This window comes from Sus scrofa, chromosome 17 (genome assembly GCF_000003025.6).
Source record: "Sus scrofa isolate TJ Tabasco breed Duroc chromosome 17, Sscrofa11.1, whole genome shotgun sequence".
Lineage (NCBI taxonomy): Eukaryota > Metazoa > Chordata > Mammalia > Artiodactyla > Suidae > Sus > Sus scrofa.
In genome coordinates, this window is record NC_010459.5 from 1,608,430 (window position 1) to 1,632,400 (window position 23,971).

General features: G+C 37.0%; 2 protein-coding genes across 14 annotated transcripts in view; one reads left to right on the plus strand and one right to left on the minus strand.

The window, feature by feature from the left end:
* The window catches only part of DLC1 (DLC1 Rho GTPase activating protein), a 467,463-nt gene that overhangs the window by 438,721 nt on the left and 4,771 nt on the right, over positions 1–23,971 (minus strand). Inside the window, exon 1 of one of the 13 annotated variants that reach the window (XM_021077716.1) lies at positions 2,813–2,834. The exons of the other annotated variants lie outside the window; for them this stretch is intronic. The gene's annotated coding sequence lies outside the window, so the exon portion shown is untranslated. Of the gene's footprint in view, positions 1–2,812; positions 2,835–23,971 lie in introns of those variants that run through there. 13 annotated transcript variants of the gene reach the window in all.
* C17H8orf48 (chromosome 17 C8orf48 homolog) lies at positions 1,753–4,407 on the plus strand. Its single transcript, XM_005674591.3, has one exon. The coding sequence runs from the start codon at positions 2,136–2,138 to the stop codon at positions 2,943–2,945; it is 810 nt and encodes a 269-aa protein (XP_005674648.2). The 5' UTR covers positions 1,753–2,135; the 3' UTR covers positions 2,946–4,407.

Sequence of the window (23,971 nt, forward strand, 5' to 3'; positions counted from 1 at the left end):
AAAAAAAACAATATGCTTTCTACAAGAGTAATAGTTTCTATGTTTCAAATCAAGCTTTGACCTCTGTCTTCATGAATCTTTTTTGATGACAGTACTGGTGAGCTATTCTACTTAGATAATACACATATTAGAATGCTGAACAATTAACTGAATTCTGCTAGTTATCACAAAGAAATTGGTAATTTTAGCAAATTTACTTGCTTCTAGGGCAAAGTTATTTTTATGTAATCAAGATATTTACAATGGTATTTAAAAAAATTAAAAGACAGATTACTCCATACATTTAGCATATTAGAAGATATGGCTATACTTTAAGCTCTCCTGTTCAATGTTTTGGGTGAAAATGTGTGTTATAATGAATTGTGTGTAAATAAGAATGTGTAAATATTTCAGGGAATGAGAGAGAGTATTGAAACAAAAAATAAAAATGAAAATCTTGAACTCTTGAGCTAGAAATTATTTGGTGTTCACCACAAATTATCTATTACCTCTTTTAAAAGATGAATATTATATGATAAAATATGTTTTGGGTTACATAAGTGAAATGGGGATCTCTTTATCTTCAGTATGAAGCTGGCTCGTAATTGAGAGATGCTTTTTGAACATTTCAGACTTTTTACTCTGCCAAAATGAACATTTTTAGAATAACCTTAAATATATCTGGCTAGACTTGAATAACACCACAGAGAGAGAGAGCGCGCACGCGCGGGAGAAGGACCTGAGCAAGGGAACCCTTTCTCTCAAAATTATCTCAGGCATTTCCTAAGATCAAGATTCAGATATTTATTAAGATCTAGAAAAAGTCAATCTTCAGAGTTTACATTATATAATTTCCGAGAATAACTGTTAAAAATCTTCCTTATTTTTAAAAACTCTATTGTAAAAGCATGTATTATGAGTGGCAGTCAATTTGGAGGTTTCAGGAAGAAGACTGGAATTCCTTGAGCTGCCACAAGATCCAGGTGTGGGCTTGTGTGAAGTAATGCTTATTTCTGTTTCCATAGCCATTCAACACATTTGCTCAATCAGAATATACCCAACATCTTCTATGTATCAGATACCTGCTCACTGCTGGGCAACACTGACAGGATTTCTGCTTTCATGGGGTTTTTAACCTGGGCGGGGGTGGGGGTGATGTGGAAGGACTTGTCAAATGTGCATAAAACACAGAGTTGCAAACCCTGAAAGAAAGGCTGTAAAGTCAGGTATTGGGGGGCAGGGGTGGGTATGAAGCCCTTCCTGAAAAAAAAAAAAAAAAAAAAGGAACTTGTAAAAGGAGCAGTAATTAATGATATAAAGGGAGAGGAATGCCAGTGTGCCATTCAGAGAAGACACTGCCTGACCTAACATCTGAGAAACCGTGATTTGGAAAACTGCAAAGTCGTCCGAAACGCTGGAGCACAGAAAGCTGTGCAAGATGAGGCTAGAGAAACAGGAGCCGCCGTGACATTCAGGAGTATTATAGAATGGTTTCAGTACTTCAATTTTTACCCTAGCACATGGTCTATGATTAGGTGATCTCCTGGCTATCAGCCTGGCAGATATGTTTTTGCTTGTGTGTTTTCGCCAGCAGGATGTTTTTGCTGCTGCCGTTTCGGGGTTTTGGTGGGGGAGGGTGGTGGGTACTTTAGGCAGCGCATCCATTCCTGCATTAGTTAAAGACCGCCTTTCCCGGTTGGCTTCATACACGTGTACACTTTTCTGAGTTCCAGGGGAAGGGGCGTTTGCAACCTTTTCTCGAGGATTATTAGATTTTGTACTAAAATAACACGGAAGAAGAGACTCCAGCGGGTAAAAACAGAGGGCAGCCCGGAAAACCTGGCAGGAATTAGGCAGGTGGAGTCGGCTCTGGAAGGGCGGGAGAAGGGGAGGAGCGCGGCGCCTCAGCTACCCACTGCGCATGATCTTTCCGGGTTGCCGAGGCAGCAGGAAGGCGTCGCCCGGAAGAGGTTCCTGAAAGAACCGCTGGCTCCAAAACGCGTACCCTGGGGGCTCCAGCCTTTCTACTTCCTGAGGCAGCCTTGACTATGGCAAAGCAGACGAGCAGCAGAACCTGATACAACGTGATGGCCATCCGCCTAGAAGCCTGAGGATTCGGAGAGATAGGGGGATTGGCCCAAGCGGACTCCTGGACAATGGCAGACCTTTCTAAGGAGACCTTCGAGTCCTTTACGGATGAGGTACAGAGTTCTAGTTCATTCAGTTCCTTTGGAGGACCGCATCTCAGGTCCTACGGCTCTGGGAGCATATCTGAGGGTGGAACGCCGACTACACGCTCAGAATATGGAGACGACCAATCTGAGCTTTCAGACTTCGAAAATAACGAAAAGAAGTTGAGCAGAAAACTGATCAACAACCTCAAGAGCAAGGAAGAAAACTCTGGACAGTACCAGTCAGACACTAAACTTCAAACAAAAATCTCTGAGGCATCCTTTGAGGAACTGAATGCCCTGCAGTCTTTCTGCGCCATTAAGATAAATCTGATCCATCATAGAGGGAACTCTAAGGGGAAAACAAGCAGCAGACATAAAAAGCTGCAGCCTAGATCGAATCCAGAGGCTCCAGAGACAAATGTATTAAACTGCACTGTCCCTAATGAGCTTTTGAACAGACTCTATTTTGAAAACATGAGGGCAGCACTCAAACAGGTGGCAACATCTAAGCAACACATTTCTTCTCAGTGTCCCAGTTGTAACAAGAAAAGAGCAGAACTGGCCCAATCTGCCTTCCTGAAGCAAAAGAAGACTTTACTGGAGTCTGTTCTACTCCGAGAGAAAATAGATGAACATCTTCATACAAAAGACTTTCTTACCCTTATCAGAGAAGCACATCAGAGCCTTCCCAGGCTTTCAGATGACCCCAGAATAATCTGGAAAAGACTGAATGAGAAAAGTCGTATTGGATACTCTGCTTTTGAAAGGTCAGATACAAAGCAGAAGATGTAGCAGAATGGAAACAGTGCCTGTCATTCACCTTTTTCTCTACCAGTTCTCAAACTATTCTAATTAAACAGGGGATGGTATTTATTAATGATAATATGTAATGTAGATAAATGTTTCTGCTGTGTATTTAAATAATTATTATTCCTACAGGCACTTTGGAAATTTAAGAGTTTACTATCTTCCTTCACAAATTTGAGGGCTGCAAACTTTCCACCCAGTAGTTTTTCAGATTATAGAGGGCAACGTTTCAGTTGGAATAGTTACAAAGTTTTTACCACAATCCAGGAGAGAGATGCTGGCAACTTGGACTAGGGTTTTGATAGTACAGATAGAAATAAATACAGGGTTGTAATAAATAGTTAGGAGGTAATAACTGACATTCCTTGGTAAAGAAATGGATATGGGGGTTTATTAAAAGGTAAATGTTAAGAATGTTACTAAGTTTCTGACTGTGCATTTGGATGAATGATATTGTCTTTAAGAGAGGAACACCGAAAAGAAAGATGTTTGATGAAGAGGGTGATTATTTGACATGGTTAGTTTGAGGTATATTTGAGACATTCATATTGAGAGCTTGAGAAACATTTAGTTATTTGTGCTTGCAGTCTGGAGAAAAGGTCTAGCCTAGAGATTAAAGTAAAGGGTTGTGGCAGTGGGGGTGGGAGTGGTGGTCCACTGGCATATAGTAGTTGGAAATTAAAGTCATAGATATGGTGAGCTCTTCTGGAAGAAAGGAGAATGAGAAGATAAGAAGCTCTATGACCAATTCCTGAAAATCCACTAATAATGGCTGGGTAGAGGAGAATAGGCCAGCAAAAGAGGTTGAGAAGATGTCATCAGAGAAGATTAAAGGAAACCAGGAATGTGTAGTATCACAGAGACCAAAGAAAGAGAACCTTTCAAGAATGGTGGGTTGTCCAAGCATGCCAGTGCAATAGGGAGTTTGCATAAGGTGATGCAGCCATGTGTTGGCCTTTTGGCCTTAACCACAGCCACTTCACTCATACCGATTGGGCAGACTGACAAAGTAGATCAAGGAATAAATGCAGGCTAATGCAATTAGGAAAAATAGGTATAGACTGCTTCTTAAAGTGTAGCTGTGGAGGGAGAGAGAGGGGAGGTAATTTTTCTGCATGTCTAACACCTAAACTGTCATAGTCAAACATCTGTAAAAATCAGCAAAAAATAGCTTTTGTTTCATATTCCAATATTACTCATTGACTTTGGACTTTCACTGAAGTATAGACACTCTTTTTCTCCTATAAAATTTAGTATATTTTCTCTAAATCATTCCTAAATAAAATGGGAACAAATCATTACCATTTTTGTAGTAATGTTTTATTTGAAATCCACGTTGTGTCATGCATTCTTTGCCATCTTAATATATTCATATTTCATGTAATCAAAATTCCGAATAATTTCCCATTTAGAATTTCCCCATTAAAGGTCATAATTTACTCCTTTAGTCTTTTGTTCCTCCTTTTAAAAAAAAACCTAATTTTGGAGTTCCCGTCGTAGCACAGTGGTTAACGAATCCGACTAGGAACCATGAGGTTGCGGGTTCGGTCCCTGCCTGTGCTCAGTGGGTTAAGGATCCGGTGTAGGTTGCAGACGCAGAGTGGATCCCGTGTTGATGTGTACAGCTCCGATTAGACCCCTAGCCTGGGAACCTCCATATGCCGCGGGAGCGGCCCAAGAAATAGCAAAAAAAGACACAAAAAAATCTAATTTATATATCATACCTAATTTTTAATTTTCCTCCCCGTCTATATTTGACCCTCTCATCATTCTCTGAGCTCTTGAATTCTTTGCACCACACTTGTTTCATTCTTCATCTTTAGTTTTAAATTTTCATTATAAAATGGGTAACACATTTACATGGTTCACAAAACAAAAGGATATTAAAAGGTTTTGTATGCAAAGCAGCCTTTCTACTCTGTTACCATTCTACCCCAGTCTGCCAGACCCCTGCCCTGCCACGGTTAACTCTTCACTTGCTGAATCATGGGGCAATCAGGTATCCTGGGATTAAAGCAGAGGTATAGAGAATTCAGAGAATGGGGGAGTGGCCACTTAACCAACTGGGACAGAGTATTTCTGTATTTTAACCAGTACAACTTGATGAGTGTATACAGGCTGAATATTCATGTTGCCTAAATAGCCACTTACATTAGTTTTGGACATATTCTCCAAGTGTTTTCTTTTCTCTTCTCTTCTTTGCTTTGCTTTGCTCTTCTCTTCTCTTTTTTTTTTTTTTTTCTTTTTTTTCTTTTTGGCTGTTCAGGGCTGCACCTGCGGCATATGGAGGTTCCCAGGCTAGGGGTCCAATTGGAGCTATAGCCGCCAGCCTACACCACAGCCACAGAAACACGGGATCGTAGCCATGTCTGTGAACTACACCACAGCTCATGGCAGCACTGGATCCTTAACCCACTGAGCGAGGCCAGGGATCAAACCCGCAACCTCATGGTTCTTAGTCATATTCACTTCCACTGTGTCATGACGGAACCTCCTCTCCCAGTGTTTCTTTATGCAAGAACAAACACGAAAGATAATTCTATACCTTTTCTTTGGTATATTTTTCTTGCGATAACACACGTGTGTGTATATATAAAAAACATAAAATGTGTTCTTTTAACCATTGCTAATTGTACTATTCAGTGTCATTAATTTACAAGGTTGTGCAATGTTTACCACTATTTCCAAAATTTTTCATCACCTTAAACAGAAATTCTTGATCTTTTGAGCAATAACCCTTGAATCTCTCCTCCTTATCAGTCTGTAGTAACCTCTAAAGCACTTTCCTTCTCTATGTATTCCCTATTCTAGATATTTTATACAAGTGGGATCATAATATTTATGCTTTCCTGTCTGGCTTATTTTACTGCATACTATTTTCAAGATTCATCCTTGTCGGAGACTGTGTCAGAACTTCATTCCTTTTCATGACTGAGTAATGCTCCATTGTATGTATAAACATCATATACATGTTTATTCATGATGGACATGGGTTGTTTCTACTTTTTGGTTATTTCGAATAATACTGCTGTGAACATTGGTGTACAGGTATCTCTTTTAGCATGCATTTTCAATTGTTTGGGATTTCTACTTAGGAATAGAATTACTGGATAACATGATAATTCTATTTAACTTTTTGAGGAATGTTCAAATTGTTTCCACAGTAGCTACAACATTTTACATTTCAGTAAAGATGTACAAGGGTTCCAATCTCCCCACTTCCTTGACAACACTTGTTCTTTTACATTAAACAAACAAGCAAACAAACAAACAGTATAACCATCCTAGTAGATGTGAAGGCACAGTATGGTACTCAACAAAAGTTTCATGGATGAAAAAATAAGTGCATCCAAATAATGAGATTTAATATGCCTTTTTTGTACCAAAAGAAGAAAATTACCTGCTAGCATACTCTTTTCTGTCAATGTTTTGCCTCTGTGAAACTTTTTTCTCTAATTTTTCTCTCTTTCTTTCTGCATGGCTTGGGTCCCCCCCCCCTTTTTTTCAAAATATATACATGCTTTTCCTCAGTGGAAAATTAGTGGAAAACTTCATCTTTTGTTTTTTTGGATATCTTTCCAGGAGGCATGCAGCCAGCTAATACAGTATTTATTTAAAATAATTAATATAAAATATCTCCCTGGAATTCACATCTTCAGATAGGAAACATTTATGTGAATTGTTCATTTTAAAGATAATTCATGACTTTTTGCAATTTTGAAATGAAGTAAAAATTCTTGATGCTCAAACTTGAAATTAGTTTTATTGCATCTGAACAAATTCAAAAGGAATGAATATGCTTTCTCCAAACTCTTTGGAGCTGCACCCAAGAGATTCCAGTACAGCTGGAAAGAAAAGCCCATCAGATCAGATGCTAAGAAACCACATATTTCCCCAATGCACTACAAATGTATCTGGCAACTTGCTACAGGATTAGATAAATATGCAACTTCTATAACTATAATATATAAACTATATAAATATGCATATAGTTTGCTTTGTCATCTCCATTTCTTATAACAAAAATTCTGCACAGAGAAACAAATCTACACATCTAATGAGCATTAGAAAAATGAAATCCTTGCAACAGACATAAGTGATGTGCCAGATCGAGAGAAAAGAAAGTTCAGTCCTGAACATCTGAGTCATTCAAATTCCAATCCCAGAACTGTTTAGGAATGTTTGGGACACCCAGCTCAGAATACCTCCAATTTTAAACATGTTAGTTTATTTCATGATGAAGCCTAATATAGTAACTTAGTTGTTTCTTCAGCAACATAGCTAAACAGGCTGCAAAGAACTAAGAATTGTGGCTTCACATGGGTGTGGGCTCTTCCTCAACTTTTACCAGAATTGGCAGATGAAAAGTACATACACAAATAGTTAATTTGAGAAACAGAAAGGAAAAGATAGCTGAATTCTCAGTTGCTAATACCCTTCTCAATAGAGAATTCCAAAATTTTCCAGTTTTCAGTAGATTCAAATTACAGTGAAAATTGCAAAATTCTATCAGGGTGGCTCAAAGCCTAGTTTTGATGAGCCACTGTTGAAGTATTAATTGAGGCTTAGGAGAAAGTATGTTGTGGTCATTCCATGCCGTATTTGCTTTGGATGTCGGGTCTGATGATGCCACTCAAAGCCTGAGAGAAAATGAAAGGGTTTACTACCCACATAATGAAGGCTTCTGGGGGGGGAGGGGCAGAGGGCAGGCTCCTAAGCTGGTCTAAAAATGGCTTGAGGGAGAGGAAAGGGGACTGGTTTGGCTTTTATTGTGATTAGGGAGTGGTGCTGAGGAGACAGTTCCTACCTATGGGCTAGGCTTCTGTAGTCTGAACTGCCTGCCAGTACCAAGGAGGGAGCACCTGGGCTTTCTTATCCAAAGGTGGAGCAGGAGGATGAGGCTTGAAGGTTTTTGACTGTCAAACATCAAAAATTGGAGTTCCTGTTGTGGCTTAGGGGTAACAAACCTGACTAGTATCCGTAAGGATGTAGGTTTGATCCCTGCCCTTGCTCAGTGGGTCAAGTCTGGTGTTGCTGTGAACTGTGGTGTAAGTCACAGACATGGCTCAGATCCCACGTTGCTATGGCTGTGGTGTAGGCCAGCAGCTGCAGCTCACATTCGACCCCTGACCTGGGAACTTCCATATGGCACAGGTGCAGCCCTAAAAAGACAAATAAAATAAAATAAAAATAAAAATAAAATAAATAAAATTAAAATAAAATAAAATAAAATGGAATCAGACTATTTATTATAAGCCATCCCTGATATGTGATGATGGAAATATGCCATGTTTCCTTTCATTTTATCTTCTTGGAGTATGCCTTAAGGGTGCACTATGAGGCTTGTACCCTAAGCTGCTAAGACTGGTGAAAGTTCCACTGAGCACCTTGTTCAAGAGGCCAGAATTGTGTATTTTTAGAAGTGAAATGTTACCCTTAACAATGTCTGGAATGCCAAAGTAAATAAGTGAGGCCTGTATTGTGGGCTTTAAGATGTCACCTTTACTTATATTTTTGGGTATCTATAAAGCAAGAGATTCCCATAGTTATTCCTCCCAAGGACAGAAACCTTGGATAAATAATTGCTGTGATTACCATTGGTAGGACCAGGTCTCTAGACCATTGGTGGAACCAGATGGCTAGGCCATTGGCAATGGCCCGAGAGTCTGTAAACATGCACTGATGGAGCCAGTTGTTGGCCAGGACACGATGACTGCCTGAAGCTCAGCTAGTTGTGCTGACCCTGGGATCCCACGCTTTATCAAGGACATCTGGATTAAGGAATGAAAAACAGCAGCTCTCCAAGAAGCTCCATCATGTGCGGTTCTGTTGCTGTCCATAAACTGTACAAACTTCCATTGCTGTTCACTCGTTTGATTCAAAAGGGCACCCCACACAGCCAAGGGTTTGAGAGAGGAGTGACCTCTTCCAGCACCTTGTCAACTGACAAGGGATGGAGACAGAAGAGGCCACCCTTTCCTGGAGTAGATAGGGGTACTCCAGGGGGCCCAGACTTAGCTCTATCTCTGTCTTAGCAAGGAGCCTTGGTGGCTGTGCTGAGCTCACAGAAGGCTACCTCCCGGCCTCAGGGTCTGTGAGAATTTCTTTCCAGAGGACTCAGCAGGCATTCCCCAATGCCATTCTAATGGTGTACAGCATGGGCCTAGAAGGGCAGCTTCTCACACCAGAAACCACAGGCAACTATGGCCATCATGGGTGGTCCAGAGATTTCAGGAGTGAGAAGAGGTGGCTCAAGCTTCTACAGTGAAAGGAGACACTAATGGAGAGACTGTTGTATTGCTATTTGCACATTCTAGAGCCCTTTGTTATAGGAAAATACCAACTCAAGATGGGAAAGTTTTTGAATAATGGCATAAATAGGCTTAAGTAAGATTTTTAAATGAGGAATATGTTACCTCCAGATCCCAAAAAGGTCTAAAAGACACTAGGCTTGTTCAATATTGTGAGTACAGAGAGGGTCAACTGTTTACTTTTTTTAAATAAGTCTTATTGGAATATATTTGCCTACAAAGTTGTATTAGTTTCAGGTGTATAGCAAAGTAAAAGTCCATCAACAGAGGACTGGATAAAGAAGATGTGCTACATATATGTAATGGAATATTACTCAGCCATAAAAAAGAATAAAATAATGCCATTTGCAGCAACATGCATGGACCTAGAAATTATCCTATTAAATGAAGTAGGTCAGATAGAGAAAGACAATATCATATGAGGTCACTAATATGTTGATCATAAAAAATGATACAAAAGAATTTACAAAACAGAAACAGACTCAAAGATTTTGAAACCAAATTTATGGTTACCAAGGGGGAACCATGGGGGGAGAGATAAATTAGGGGTTTGGGATTGACATATGCACACTACTGTATATAAAATAGATAAGTAACAAGGTCCTACTGTATAGCAGAGAGTAATCTCTTCAATACTGTGTGATAACCTATTAACCCATATAGGAAAGGAATCTGAAAAGAATGGATATATGTACATGAATAACTGTTACTTCTTGATGGTGTTAGAGACGCAGGGAGCCTTAGATTACCAAATACTTTTCAGGAATGTAACCAGGGTTGCAGGGCCTTTTGCTAAGTGCAGGGAAAATGCCTGTCCTCCCCTTTTTTGAGCTCTCCCTTCTCTTCCTCATCTTTTTTTTTATTCAGTTTTGTTTTCCTGTCTAAAAAGAGATGTACTTCATCCAATTTAAAGTGCGCACATCAAAGTCCCCCAGAAGAAATTTAATGCATTAAAAATAAAATTAAAAAAACTTTGTGGGGTGTGTGTGTGCATGTGTGTGAAGGAGGTGGAAATGTCCTCGTCTCAAAGGGTTCCTGAGAGAAAAAAATTTGGAAAAAACACCCCATGCACTCTCCCTTGAGAATAACTTCATCTTTCATCTGAGAGAATATTTCTATAGACTGTGGACAGAGACAGAGATCTAGGTAAACAACTTTTCCAAAAGTCAGGCTATGGTAGGAGATTTTCTTCTACAAGGAAGTTGTGCAGAGAAAAATAAATAAAAGAAACATTGCTGCCATCACTTCCTTCAAGATAACACAATAAATATGATATCTAACGTTTTCATTTCACAGTATTGGCCACACAGATAAAGTTATTAATTACTTAGGAACATTGATTCTTTAGAGACAGGAGGAAATAAGGCTGTTAGGGAGAATCTGTTCTACGTCTCTCACCAAGTTTCTGGTGGTTTGCTGACAATTTTTGATGTTCCTTGACTAATGGAAACATCACTCCAAACTTCATGGTCACATTGCATTCTCCCTGTGTGCATGTGTGTGTCCAACACCCCCCTTTTAGAAAGACACCAGTCACTTTGGATTAGGGTCCATCCAACATAATCATCTCTTTAAAGACCCTGTCTCCAAAAACAGTCCCATTCTGATGTACTATGAGTTAGGACTCTAACACATAAATCTGGGGAGGAACACAACTCAATTATAACAGAGAGGGCAGTAAGGAAAAATGACATCCCCAGAATTCTGTCTTAATCAGATTATTCTAGAATATTAATTAAAGAGAGATGATCAAGGTAATAATTTTCAACCATGACTGCACATTAGAATTATCTGACAAACTTAAAATGTACTGATGCCCAAGCCCCCCTTCTGTATATTCTTATTTAATTGTTGTGGGGTGGTGATCTGGCAGTTTTCAAAAGCTTCCTAGGAGAGATAATGTACAGTTGCATTTAGAACTGCTGTATACATATATGTGTACTGGGTCACCTTGCTGTACAGTAGAAAATGATAGAACACTGTAAACCAGCTATAATGGAAAAATAAATAAATAAAAATAAATAAAAGAACTGCTGAGAACTACTGTTTGGGGATGATAAAGCTTGAGGCAAGAAGACCAATTTGAAGGCTGTTTCATTAATTGAAAAAAGAGATAATAAGACTCTGAAACATGACATTGGCAGTGAAAAAGAGGAAGAAGAAATAGATTTTTTCTAGACACAGGAAGTAAATCAGAAAGACCTAATGACTGAACTGAATGGGGCAGGGCAAGGGGGGTGGGTAGGGACTAGCGAATGGTGACACTTAAATTCCCATCAGGTACATGCTGGTGTTGTTAGAAGACATTAAAGATAAAATAAGTTTGTTCTCTTGGGGGAAAACATAATAATTGAGTTGACTGAGATTTTAACAAACTTATTTTGGGATCGTTGTAGACTGACATGCAGTTCTAAGAAATGAGACAGAGATCCTAAGTACCATTTACCCAGTTTCTCTTTATGGAAACATCTTGTAATCTAGAGTACAACATCACAACAGGATGACACTGATACAGCTGAGATACAGAACAGTTCCATCACACAGGGATATACTGAGTTGAGATGTCTAAGACTTGTTAAGGTAGAATTCCATAAGAAGTGCTCTTTCCTAGTTTTGATCACACTGGAAGGACCAGAAATCTGGCAAAACTAATGAAGAGCCACATACTTTGGTACTTCAGTATTATAATAAGAAGAAATAAGGATTTTTTTTTCCTTTTTTTTTTGTAGGCCACACCTACAGTATATGGAATCTCCAGGCTAGGGGTTGAACAGGAGCTGCAGCTGCCAGCCTACGCCACAGCCCAGCAACACTGGATCCTTAACCCACTGACTGAGCTGAGGCTAGGAATCCAACCCACATTCTCATGGATACTAGTCAAGTTCTTAACTGGCTGAGTTACAATGGGAACTCCAGGAATTTTTTAAACTTCGATTATGTAAAGAGTATCTAACAGTGACTTGGGAATGTACATAGGTAGCCATTCCACATATAGAACAAGATCTACTTGGTGAAATTCTTTAAATACACACACTTAAACATGTATGCACACCCACAGAGTCACACATATATACCCCACAAGCGTGTATATACACAGATGTAACCCTTATTAGAAGAGATAAAATTTTGTGAGTGGCCAAAGATCTCCCCATATTCGAAGAGAGTGATGATTCTATCTTTTAAAGGGTGTGCTTTAATTTAACTACAGCCAAAAAAAAAAAAAGCGATTAAAAACAGCTGGAACATATGTCTATTTTCACCTCCTCCATCTGGAGCTTTGTTTTTGGATATCACAGACATTTTCCAAACAAAACTCTGCTGAACAAAATGATAAATGTGGAAGAGACATGTATGATTCCTGTTCTATTTGAAGAGCTTTATAGAACCCAAGCATTGGTGTGTGCTTCAAACATAAAACTAAACCTTTGAACACCACAAACAGAGCTTTCAATGGGTGATGTGAAGTTTATTTTATACTTGAAATTGGGTATGTTGTTAACTACTATGCTGTTGCTTCACTAGCAGTTGTATTTACCTGGAAGGAAAAATGAAGTCTTTTATTATATGCTGATATTCAAATAGAACAATTAGAAAACTAAAACAATATGCTAACCAACCTTTCAAGTTTCTGTCAGTACTTGACTTTCTTACTCCTTTTCCTTAAATCTCCCCTCTAAAACTACTGTTGCTGGACCCTTATCATGCTATGGTCCAATTACTATAATAATTTTCTTACTCTTTCTTTGACTGCAGTAACATCCTAAATAATAACTCCAAACTAACCTCTTTAGACTGCTTTGCTAACATCACTTCCATTGTGTATAGACTAAAATCCCAAATCCTTGCCTTTTATTACATAGGGGTCTTACTTCACTTTTCAACAGGTATTAAGAGCCAAGGTTTGAGAAGACTTTGGTTCAAATTCCAGTTCTTTTGATTACAAGTATGTTTTGCAAAGATTCCATTGTCCGAGCCCAACTGATGAGGTTTGAGCATCTGAAATTAGGTAATGGCAGAGCCAATGGATGAAAAATGGGGGAAAAAATGATTGGGAATACTAAAATGGATAAACCTTGGTGACCAATTGATTAAAAGAGAGAAAATGGTATCAAACATTATATTTATCTTAAGCCACAGTATGGATACCTGAGAAAGACAATCTAAGAAAGAGAGGTTTGTCAGAATACGGAGGAAATCATTATTCTGAATTTGGTGTATGACATCTAGGTAAATACATTTACTTCACACACGTTAAGAGCCACGGAAAGAGAACAGAGGCAAAAAAAAATTTTGGAAGCAGTAGAAAATAATAATCACCATGTTCTCACATAAGATCATTAAATATAAATTCACTCAACTACAGAAAAATATAGCCGGGGGTATAGCATATTTAAAACCCCCAGTTTTACTGGATAATAAAGCAATAAAATTAAAGTGTATTCCATAAAAACGACAAAAAGAGTATTAAACAAAAGTTCAAATAAAAATCTTGGTACCATTTACCTTGAACTTTTGGCTCGATACAAGATGATTCAGAAATTATGGCTACTTTACTATCTCAGCAGCTGTTTTCACAAAGACTAAAGATACAGACTTGGGATTCATGGTGAAGTGATATTTATTAGACCAGGGAACTATGGGGGCTGGGAGAGGTCATGGCTACTCTTTTGCTCCACATTTAGGGAAATTTGTTTATTCTTAGTGACCAAGCACATAGTTTTGAGATAAGTGAGAAAGGAGAGGGTCACCTGGCTAAGAAGCTAGATCACCCCAGGGCAGTTGACCAGGTGACAGATGGAGTCAGATTGCCCTCACATTCTTTTAAGAGAAGATATTTTTCACAGTTCTGGACCATATCCACTCAACATAAAACAGAATCTGATAACAATTATGAGTTGCTAGTGCACAGTGAGAAGTCAAATACCAAAGCCCGTCCTTGCCAAGTTTTTCTTTGTATTTTAACCACATGATCCATATTCCTTATTATGCTATCCGTCATCTGTCTAAACAACAGGCTGTTAGTTTATAAAACTTAATGTTCTCAGCTCAGACATACTTATGCATGCTTCTTCAAACTTATAACAAAATAATGATTTTCGTATTTCATTTAATTTCAGAAAAAGCTAATGGAGAAACAAACAAATAAATAAAAACAAGACCAAATCTTTGTATGAATGTTTGGGAAGTTCTAGTGGAACAACATTTGCTGTTAGGACAGTCAAGGGCAATGTTTCTCCATTTCGCAGCTTTGAGATAGGGACTTTGTTGGGTAGAGAGCCACGTTCAGGCGCATGTTGACTTGTGTTGAGTTGATTTTTGCACTGTTCAGAAGTTCAACTATGAGCTCATGGAGAATTGCTTTTTAATTTGCACTTATTTTAGTGATCTTGAAGATTTCTTTCGTGTCGATTATCTACTTTCATGTTTCTTATCTTGTGGATTGTTCTTTGTGTCCTCTCTGCCCAGTTATATGGGAAATGTTCTATTTTTTTCCTCATAGATAAAAGGAGAAAGTGGATTCTTGATGATAAAATAAATTTTGACTTGGACAAGTGAGACAGATTGTGGTGAAATACACTATCATGAAGACAACGAAGGGAGGGTTGGTTTATGGAACTTGGAGAGAAAGGTTCTGTTTGACTTTGTTAAGTTTAGTGAGTGTGCCTTTTGGGCATTATTGTGGGGATTTAAAATCAGCAGTTGGATATAAATAACTGGAGTTGGTGGGTAGAGATCTGATATTGATTGAGTGATATATGGGGATTAAAGCCTTAGCACTGGGTGAGGTCACCTAGGGAGCACCTGTTGATAAAGAAACAGGCCAAGGATGAGATCCCTGGGCAACCCAGCAGTTAGAAGCCAAACAGCAAGGGTACAAAGCAAGTGGAATGAAAAAGAGTACCTAAATCAGGGCAAAAGTTCTTATAATTATGGATTTTTGAAACAACTTTAGAAATTTTAAATTCAAATATTCTGTATCTTCCCTCTATTTTTCCTGTTGGGTTATTTGTGACTTTTCATTGGACCATAAAATTTTTTCATACATCAAAGACACAGACCCTGTGTTATATATAATATAATTCTTAACTTTCATGCACCCCATTTGTCTTTTCTTGGTTTCATTTAACTTTTGACATTTCCTTCATTTTTGTAGCCAGATTTATTGATTTTTTTCAGTAGGCTGTGCACCTTATTTTTATTTTATTTTATTATTAAATTAATAAAATTAATTTATAATCATTTTAAATTTTTTAAATTTTATTAAAAATAGTTGATTTACAGGGTTGTGCCAATTTCTGCTGTACTTCTTAGTAACCCAGTCATATATATATGTGTATGTATATATATTATATATATATATATTCTTTTTCTCATAATATGGTCCATCATTTTCTATCCCAAGAGACTGGATATAGTTCCCTGTGCTGTAGAATAGGACCTCATTGATTTCTTATGTGCTAGATAATGCATTGCTTTTTTTTTTCTTTAATTGTTCTTATCCATCCCAAATCTATTAAACATTGACAAATATATTTCTCCCATTTTTTATGAAATCATAAAAAAACAAACTTTCTAATTCATCTGGGATGTATTTTGGTAGTTGAGCAGACATTTCTTGAAACTATGGAGTGAATCCTAGGTAGCCAATCTTACTGCCAAGGTTCTTCCACTGAGAGGATTTCCCTCATTTAGTATCCTGGTCCTATACCTAAGAAGGGCTTTAAAAGCAGTGTTCAGCAGAAGAGTCAACAGCTTCATTTTGGTATAGATTTGTGAGCTTTAAACATTTTTTTCTTTTCTTTTCTTTTTTTTCTTTTAGTGGCTAAGCAATGATTAATCTCTGTTAACCAGGTTTTGGTCACGTTAGCTTCTCAAGTATTCTACTTGAATCCTGTTGCTGGTAATTAATCCCAGAAATGTTATTGAGTCATGCTCTTTAAACAGGGTTACACCCTCATGTCCTCCTCCCCCTCTCCCTTAAAATATTCCAAGCTTTAGTGCTATTTCTCTTTTATTTCTTTTTAAGGGATTTAACTTCAGTATACAAATAAGACACTACAGTCTAAGGCAGTGATGCTGTTCACATTTCTTTTGAATTTGCACTGCAATATTCCCCACCACATCTCACCCAATCTCTGTCCCAGTTGGATGTGACTTTTAATAAGTGCCATCATCAATTTCAACAGACCAAGAGGAAGTGTTTTGGAGAGAGAATCTGGCATCCTTACTTCCAAATTCCAAATCTGGCATTCCTAATTTCATACCTGATGGCTTGAGCCCTAAGTGTGTCTGTCTGTCTTTCTTTCTTTCTTTCTTTCTTTCTTTCTTTCTTTCTTTCTTTCTTTCTTTCTTTCTTTCTTTCTTTCTTTCCTCCTCCTCCTTCTTTTTAAATCATCACACCAACTTCAGGAGCATAAGAAAATTAAAAGAGAATATAACTGCTTCAGTTCAACTGGCAACATGTGGTAGCCATCAGTTCTGCTCATCAGTTATTACCAGTTCTCATTCTGGGCATATGCAGATTTGAAGTTCTTTGCTCCCTTGAAACCTGAGTGTGATCACCTCATCCGCACTGATCAGTGAAATGTTGACTGGAGGTGATGCACCTCCGGATGGAAGTGTTAAGTGTGATTCACTATCCACCAACCTGCCAGTTTTCGAGAGAGTGGATTCCCAGTCAGCCTGGATGCTGGACATATTCACAAGAGTGAAAGCTGCAAGTTTGGATTGAGAAAGAAACCTATGTTGTTTTAAGTCTCTTACTTTATGGGGTCATCTTACTGGAGTCTAATGGAGTGCCTCCTGACTGATACAGAATCGGTACCTTAAAGTGGGTTGCTGCGACACTAACCTAACTTGACATCATCTTTGAAAAGAAGACATATTGTGTCACATTCAAAAGTGATACAGTAACAGTTGATTAGGAAATCAGTTGTGCACATCCTGGAGGGAAGGCTGAGGGGTGGGCAAAGAGCGCCATCCTCCTGGGTGTGGTACACTGTGGTACACCAGGGTGAAATGGTAATACTGTGACAAAGTGCGGGTCAAAATATTGAAAGAAAATACTCACATAAAGGTTCTCTCGCCACCTCATAATGATAAAACTTGAATAAAATAAACAGAAAGCCTAGATATAAGGCTTCCTGATTTAAACAAACAAATGCCTCCTGATTTTGTTAGGTAAAGGCCACTTACTGACTTTGCCTGGGACCATGTAAGACTTTTCAGTGCAGCCTGCTTAGCTCTAGATTTCATTTAGAGCAGTTTTCTGAAATTGTTGATTCTATGGAAGTTGTTTTTTTATTTTTTAAGAACAAGCTAATTCCTTGCTCTATCATTACTATCTATCCTAACATTCTACCAAATTCTCCTCCCATTTTACTTTCATTATTTGCCTTCATTTTGAGAGAGTTTCACAAATCAATGCTTTTTATGTCAGCTCTTCAGTTTTCCTCTTCTTAGTGTCTACAGCCCTTGCTTGAATTGTGCATTTATTGTGCATTTCCACAATAAATGCAGATTGTGCATTTCCATTTCTCCTCTGGCCAGTCCCTTTACCTCTCATGTTGTTATCTTTTCAAAACAATATTCTGACCAGCCTGAAGTCATATATTTGCAATGTAGAGATGTTGCAGAAGGTTTTAAAGCAAGTGAGGAGTGATGCCCTAATTTCAGATTGTCTTTATTTTAAAATTTCATACAAGGCAGGTTTAAGTTGATTTATTTCACCTTCCCTTTCAATCAGTCTTATAGATTGTGGAAGCTTCTCTCAGATTTGACAGTCGATTGACTCTCAGTCTTGATTTCTGTTTGATTTCAGTTTCTATAGATTTCTGTGTAGATGTCTTTATTTGTTGAGGAAAAAAATGGGATAGTTTGAATCACAGACACCATTTTTCTCTTCAGACATCTGGAGAATCTGGCTGGAATGACTAAAGGTCATTTGTGAAATTGCAGTCATGACTGTTTTACACAGTCACAAGCATTAAGGTCACTGAGAAAGACATGATGGAGATGCTTCCGGTCCCTATTCCCCAATCAAAGGCACATTTAGTTACTTTCAGTTTTTTTTGGCTGATAAAAATCACAAGCATATTCCTTTTGAATGAGGGTAGTGTTCTGATGTCAGGTGACAATTCTTCTGACTCTTCTATGAGAAATGTGTCATTTTCATGAATGTGTATTAACTATCAAACCAGCATCAGTGACTACAGTATCTTGGAATAATGAAAAAAATGATTAGGTGCACAGAAATAACATATCTTTTGGTATCTCCAAAGTACTTTGCGTGTTTAGAATATCACCAAAGAGAAATTCATCAGAATGAGATGAGTATCAAATAAATACTGAAATTGATTTTTAATCTTGATGTCCTCAAAGACATTTTATAATCAGTAAAGAAGCACTTAAGTAAAAAAGAGAAGCATACCCTAAATTTGTTGAACAGCTATGACACTTGCTGAGTTAAAGAAGTCTGGGTGAAGGATACCCCAGTAACTACTAGAGATACATATTTAAACATAAACATACTCTCAAGTAGAATTGTGAAAATATGTATCATTAACACAGTGCCAAAAGTTGCCTGTGGTTTATTACGCTAATATCTTAGAAAAGATCTTTAAATAGAATGGCACATTTTTCCCCTGTAGACCCACAAATGTTAAATCAACCTAAATGAAATAGTTTCAATACATTTTGTGGGAAATCTTTGATCACTGCATGTTATGGTACTGGAATTTTTGTTTCTAAATATATTACTCAAAAATTATCTAGAAAAATAAGATATTAAGATGTCTTCCTTCTCTAGAGAAATCCTTACATATATATTCATATATCTTCCAGAAGTATATGTGATGAGTTTAGTAACTCCCTGAATTAAATCATTTTTAGTATACCTGTACTAATGGTTCACTCTGGATATGTCCTTTCTCATTTTATGAAGTTTTATTGAAATCCAGTTGATGTTCTTTTGAGATGAAAATGATTAAAATCATGTGGAGAGAGTTAAAATGAAGAATAAATTAATTTCAAGAGTATCACATCTTATAGTCAGTTATTGTGTGGCTTCCTCAGCACAAAACTTGTTCTTTGTAGAAAAGAGAAGGCATTAGGAACCCCTCAAATGTGGCCTTCATTTTCATTATTTCTTTGTCCCCTGGAAGTACCAGGATGGTCATATTGGAGACAGTTTGAGGACAGAAGGTGGTGTTTCTTGGCAGAGTCCCCCATCCCTTATGGCTCACAATACCCTGAAGAAATAGCTTTCAGCCTGAATGTGTCTTATTTCAGGTTCTGCCACAGAGGCTCTGTGGAAATTTCCCAACCTTGCTCACACCTTTTGAAAAACAGTTTCCTAGATGAATTTTTTAAAAAGTAATTAGTATCTTTATGGTAAAGCTAATGCTTGAGCTCCTTAGGAGGTTCACAGAAGAGCAGCACTGGGGTTTTCAGGAGCATTTGTGTGTTGAATGAGAGCATGTAGGCTGGGAAGGAGGCAGAAAGTGAGCAGGGATGCTCATTGGGATATAGATGGAAGTCTTTCCAGTGAAAGCTTTTCATTCCTTTATAAATTTTCCTGGGAATCTCCAGGTAACTCCTCAGACCCTGGCTTCAGGGAACTAAAAATAATCACATGTAAAAATTCACACAAACCATAGTTGTGCTAAGAAGTTAAAGCTCAGGAAAGCCCTATTATCAAACACAAATTGTCTTAATATAAATCCTGAGGGCAATTATTTTAGAATCATAATTGTTCTATCGTGTTAAATGCTTTTGTACCCAGTATAGGTAGGGGGTGCAGATTGGAAAAAAATGTTTTCACAGCTTTGAACTCTAAATGATATAGATGCACTCTCTTATTTTTCCAAGCTCAGTTGTTTGAAAGGAGATTAAAACAGTGGTGACGTCTTGTTCCTTATAAAAAGTCCAACAAGGATTAGGAAAATTTAGATTTTTCATCTTATTATGCCCACTTGAACTTTTTACTGGCTGTATATCAGTACTGTTACCCTAGCACTACTGAAGCCAAAAGTTCTTATCAAATTTATTGATATTATTTTAACACTCTGAAACAGATTACCTACATTCAATTGAGGAAAAAAATTCAAATGAAAGTTGGATGCATTTCCAATTTATATATCAAGTTTTAGTATAGCTGACATTGGAGAGTTTTCAAACTGGAGGAATGACATAAAAAGTGACTGGGCCATCTGCTTTACTTCTCCCTTTTCTTATGACAATTAATCATCCAATCTTTGTTGAGACTGCTAATTTTGGCCACTGGGATGAGAGTTTTAATACCACATTAAAACTAGTAAAAATTTTCTTGAAACACCATCCGCTTTATTGGGCTATACTTCTCAGCATATTGGTAAATTTAGATATTTTGCTCTTTTTATCTTTTGGGAGAAAGATCATAGTGTTTGTGTGTGCGTGTGTGTGTGTCTGTAGCAGGAATAAAAGCTTGGATGGAATTCTTCCTATATGCACAAACATAGGAGCATTGACCAGGATATTAGAAAAGATGTTATAACATATGAAGTGTGTGTGTGTGTGTGTGTGTTGTATAAATATATATATATATATTTAATGAAGATATTCTTATTCAAAGTAAATATCTTGCTCTCTTGCAGAATCCCACTAAAAATGCCTTTCATAACTGCATAGGACAGAGTTAAAAAGAAACAAACTTGTAGACACATTCTGATCTATTTTTAACTTTAGTTGCTATATGCAGCATTTGAAATTACATCATATATACAATAAGAGAGCCCCCAGACAACTAAATTTAGCCAAATTTCTAAGGAATGTAGACTTGAATAAATTATTGGGAATTAAGGAAATTATAGAGAACAAAGAAAAGAGATATCAAGAATCTTATTACTAATGTTACTCTGACACTGGTAATGGTCTGCCCTTCATCTAAATAAAACCCTCTAGGCTTTAGTTTTCTCATCCAACAAAGGAACTTATTTTCTAGAGTTTTTGGATGGACAGTTCAGATTTTTAAGTATAATTAGAATTATTAAAATGTCAAATCAAAAAGAATTCAGAAAGATATAACAAGGAAAGTAAAATCCAACTAAAATTTTACTCTTTTTCCCCCTCATGTCACCTTAAAAAGACATAGGAGTAATGATTGGCCCATCTGCTAACCAGAGCCCTTTCAAGGGCTGCCCCATGCTGAGGAGCCTGGGGGAAATGGAACAAGAGACTCTCTTCCCATCTCTGTTAAGTTCACTTAGAGTGGCCCTGCTTTGGTCATTTTTATTATTAACATAGACAGCAAATATTTTTTTTGGAGAAAGAGTTTCTTAGCTAGGTAAGATATAAGAGTGAAGGACAAATACTTCCTAAGATCCCTTTAGAACCAAGCTGCTATTTTAGCACTCTGTCCCTTATGAACCTGAAAATATGGTAAGATTTCCCAGAGTGGTTATCTTTATTTTGCTTCAATATACAAGCTAATATTCACACATTTACATTTGCTTGCACTGGATTTTTCTTTAAATGACTCATTGTAAAATTTATTACCAATGCATTGCTACCTTTGTTATTTTGCTCTATTAATCAGTATTAGATAAATCAACTTACACAGTGGCCTTCTAAGAGGCCATTGATTTCTATGAGAAATCAGCCCAAAATCAACTCCCTGGTGCCTGTGGTTACATCAATGTTGCCTGGTTCCATGAATGAATTAAAATTTTGAAAATAATTTTGAAATATCATTGCAAAATTAAAATTTCATTTTATATAGAAAATATGAGATTTTGGTATAGAATATTAATATAAAAATGACCTATATATATGGCTATACTCTAAGAAAAATTATAGCCTTCATTGCTTCTGTAACTGAAATGTAACTGCAAATAAATCAAACTATTTCACTTAAGTACCTAAAGACATAAGGCAAAGGGAAGTAGCAGAAGTAAATTAGCACAGATGAACCATGAAAATTGTGAATTAGAAAACAAACCTACTGAAGAGTCTGCTTCCATAGAAAGATCAATGATAAAAATATCCCCATTGTGTGTGATTAAGACAAAAAAGAAAAAATATGACATAGGAATTATAAACCTAGATACATTCACAATTGTAGGAATGATTAAAGAATTATGACGATCATTATGTTAATCTCATGTCACTGATTTTTCACATTCAACAAAATGGGTAACATCATAGAACAATAACAAATAACAAAAATCTTTTTGAAAGATACAAGTGAACTTTGTGCTGAACAGAAACAGACTCACAGACTTTGAAAATAAACTTTTGGTTACCAAAGTGGACAGGTGGGGGTGGGGGTGGGATAGACTGGGAGTATGGGACTGGCATATGCACACTGAGGTATATGGAATAATTGGCTAATGGAGACCTACCACATAGCACAGAGAATTCTACGCAATATTCTGTGATAACCTATGTGGGAAAAGAATCTGAAAGAGAATGGATACGTGCATGTATAACTGAATCACTTTCTTGTACAGCAGAAATTATCACAACATTGTAAATCACCTATTATACTTCAATAAAACTTTAAAAAGTGAAGAAAATTGAAATTGACTTAAATAGAAGAAAATTTGTACAAATTAAGACCTATGGGAAAAATTTGTTAATTATTTATTGCTAAAATAGAAATTAGGCTCAGATGGTTCCTTCTAACATTTTTATATTTGGCAAAATATTCCAGATTACAAAAGGATAGAAAGTGTCTTACCTTCTTTTACAACTTTATTATCAAATCTGATGAAGGCAAGAGTAAAAGATTAACCAAGAGCATAAATATCTGTGAATAAACTATAAAACCTGAGACTTATTCTCCCAGAATATTACAAAAAGCTGCTGAGACAATAACAAGTATCTAAATAAACAGACACATATACCAAATACATGAATTAGAAGACCCAATGTAGTCATGCCTACTCTAGCCAAATTAAAATATAAATTCAGCCCTAATAAAAATCTCTCTTTTGGTAGAAATTGACCAGGTGATTCTAAATTGGGAGACATAAAGGTCCTTAAATGGCCAGGACAATTTTTAAGAAAGAAAAAGCATTATAAAAATCTTACATAATAAGTAAAATGTACAGTTGAGAAAGGAAAACAAATCTCTAAGTATGTGTGTATCAGTTTGCATGACATGTGAGCTTACTGGACAAATTGATTCAGGTTAAACATCCAATCCTCATTTTGTTCACCATTCTCCACTGAGCCTTGCCTGAATCTGAGGCTCAATCTGTTTTTATTACTTGGGAAAAACTGACAAGGTGGAAGTACCTCAAGAAACTTAAACTTGAAAAATCAGCAGGAAACATGCTTTTCTCCATTTAGGAGTTATTCCAAACATTCAGACTATGAGGGGCCCCACATTACATAATACTCAATTCTTTATGGATTTGTATTTAAGTAAGGAGACATACCTGTGAGGAGACGTACCTGCATCTCTGACAATCTCTCTCTTAATTTATAGACCCTTTCAAGTCAAGGGTTGTATAGAATTTAATGATTGAAACCTAGTAAGAAGAAGTGAATTAAAGAATTCCTAGAGGAAATTAAAACCTAAAGTAATTAAAATATCTCACAAGGCTCAGTAATCAACAGTCCTACTTAAAGACTGTATACAGTTATTCATGTTATCTGAACCCAAGAAAATTAGCTACAACTGGAGTTTATAAGGAAATTTGAAAATAACTCAACATG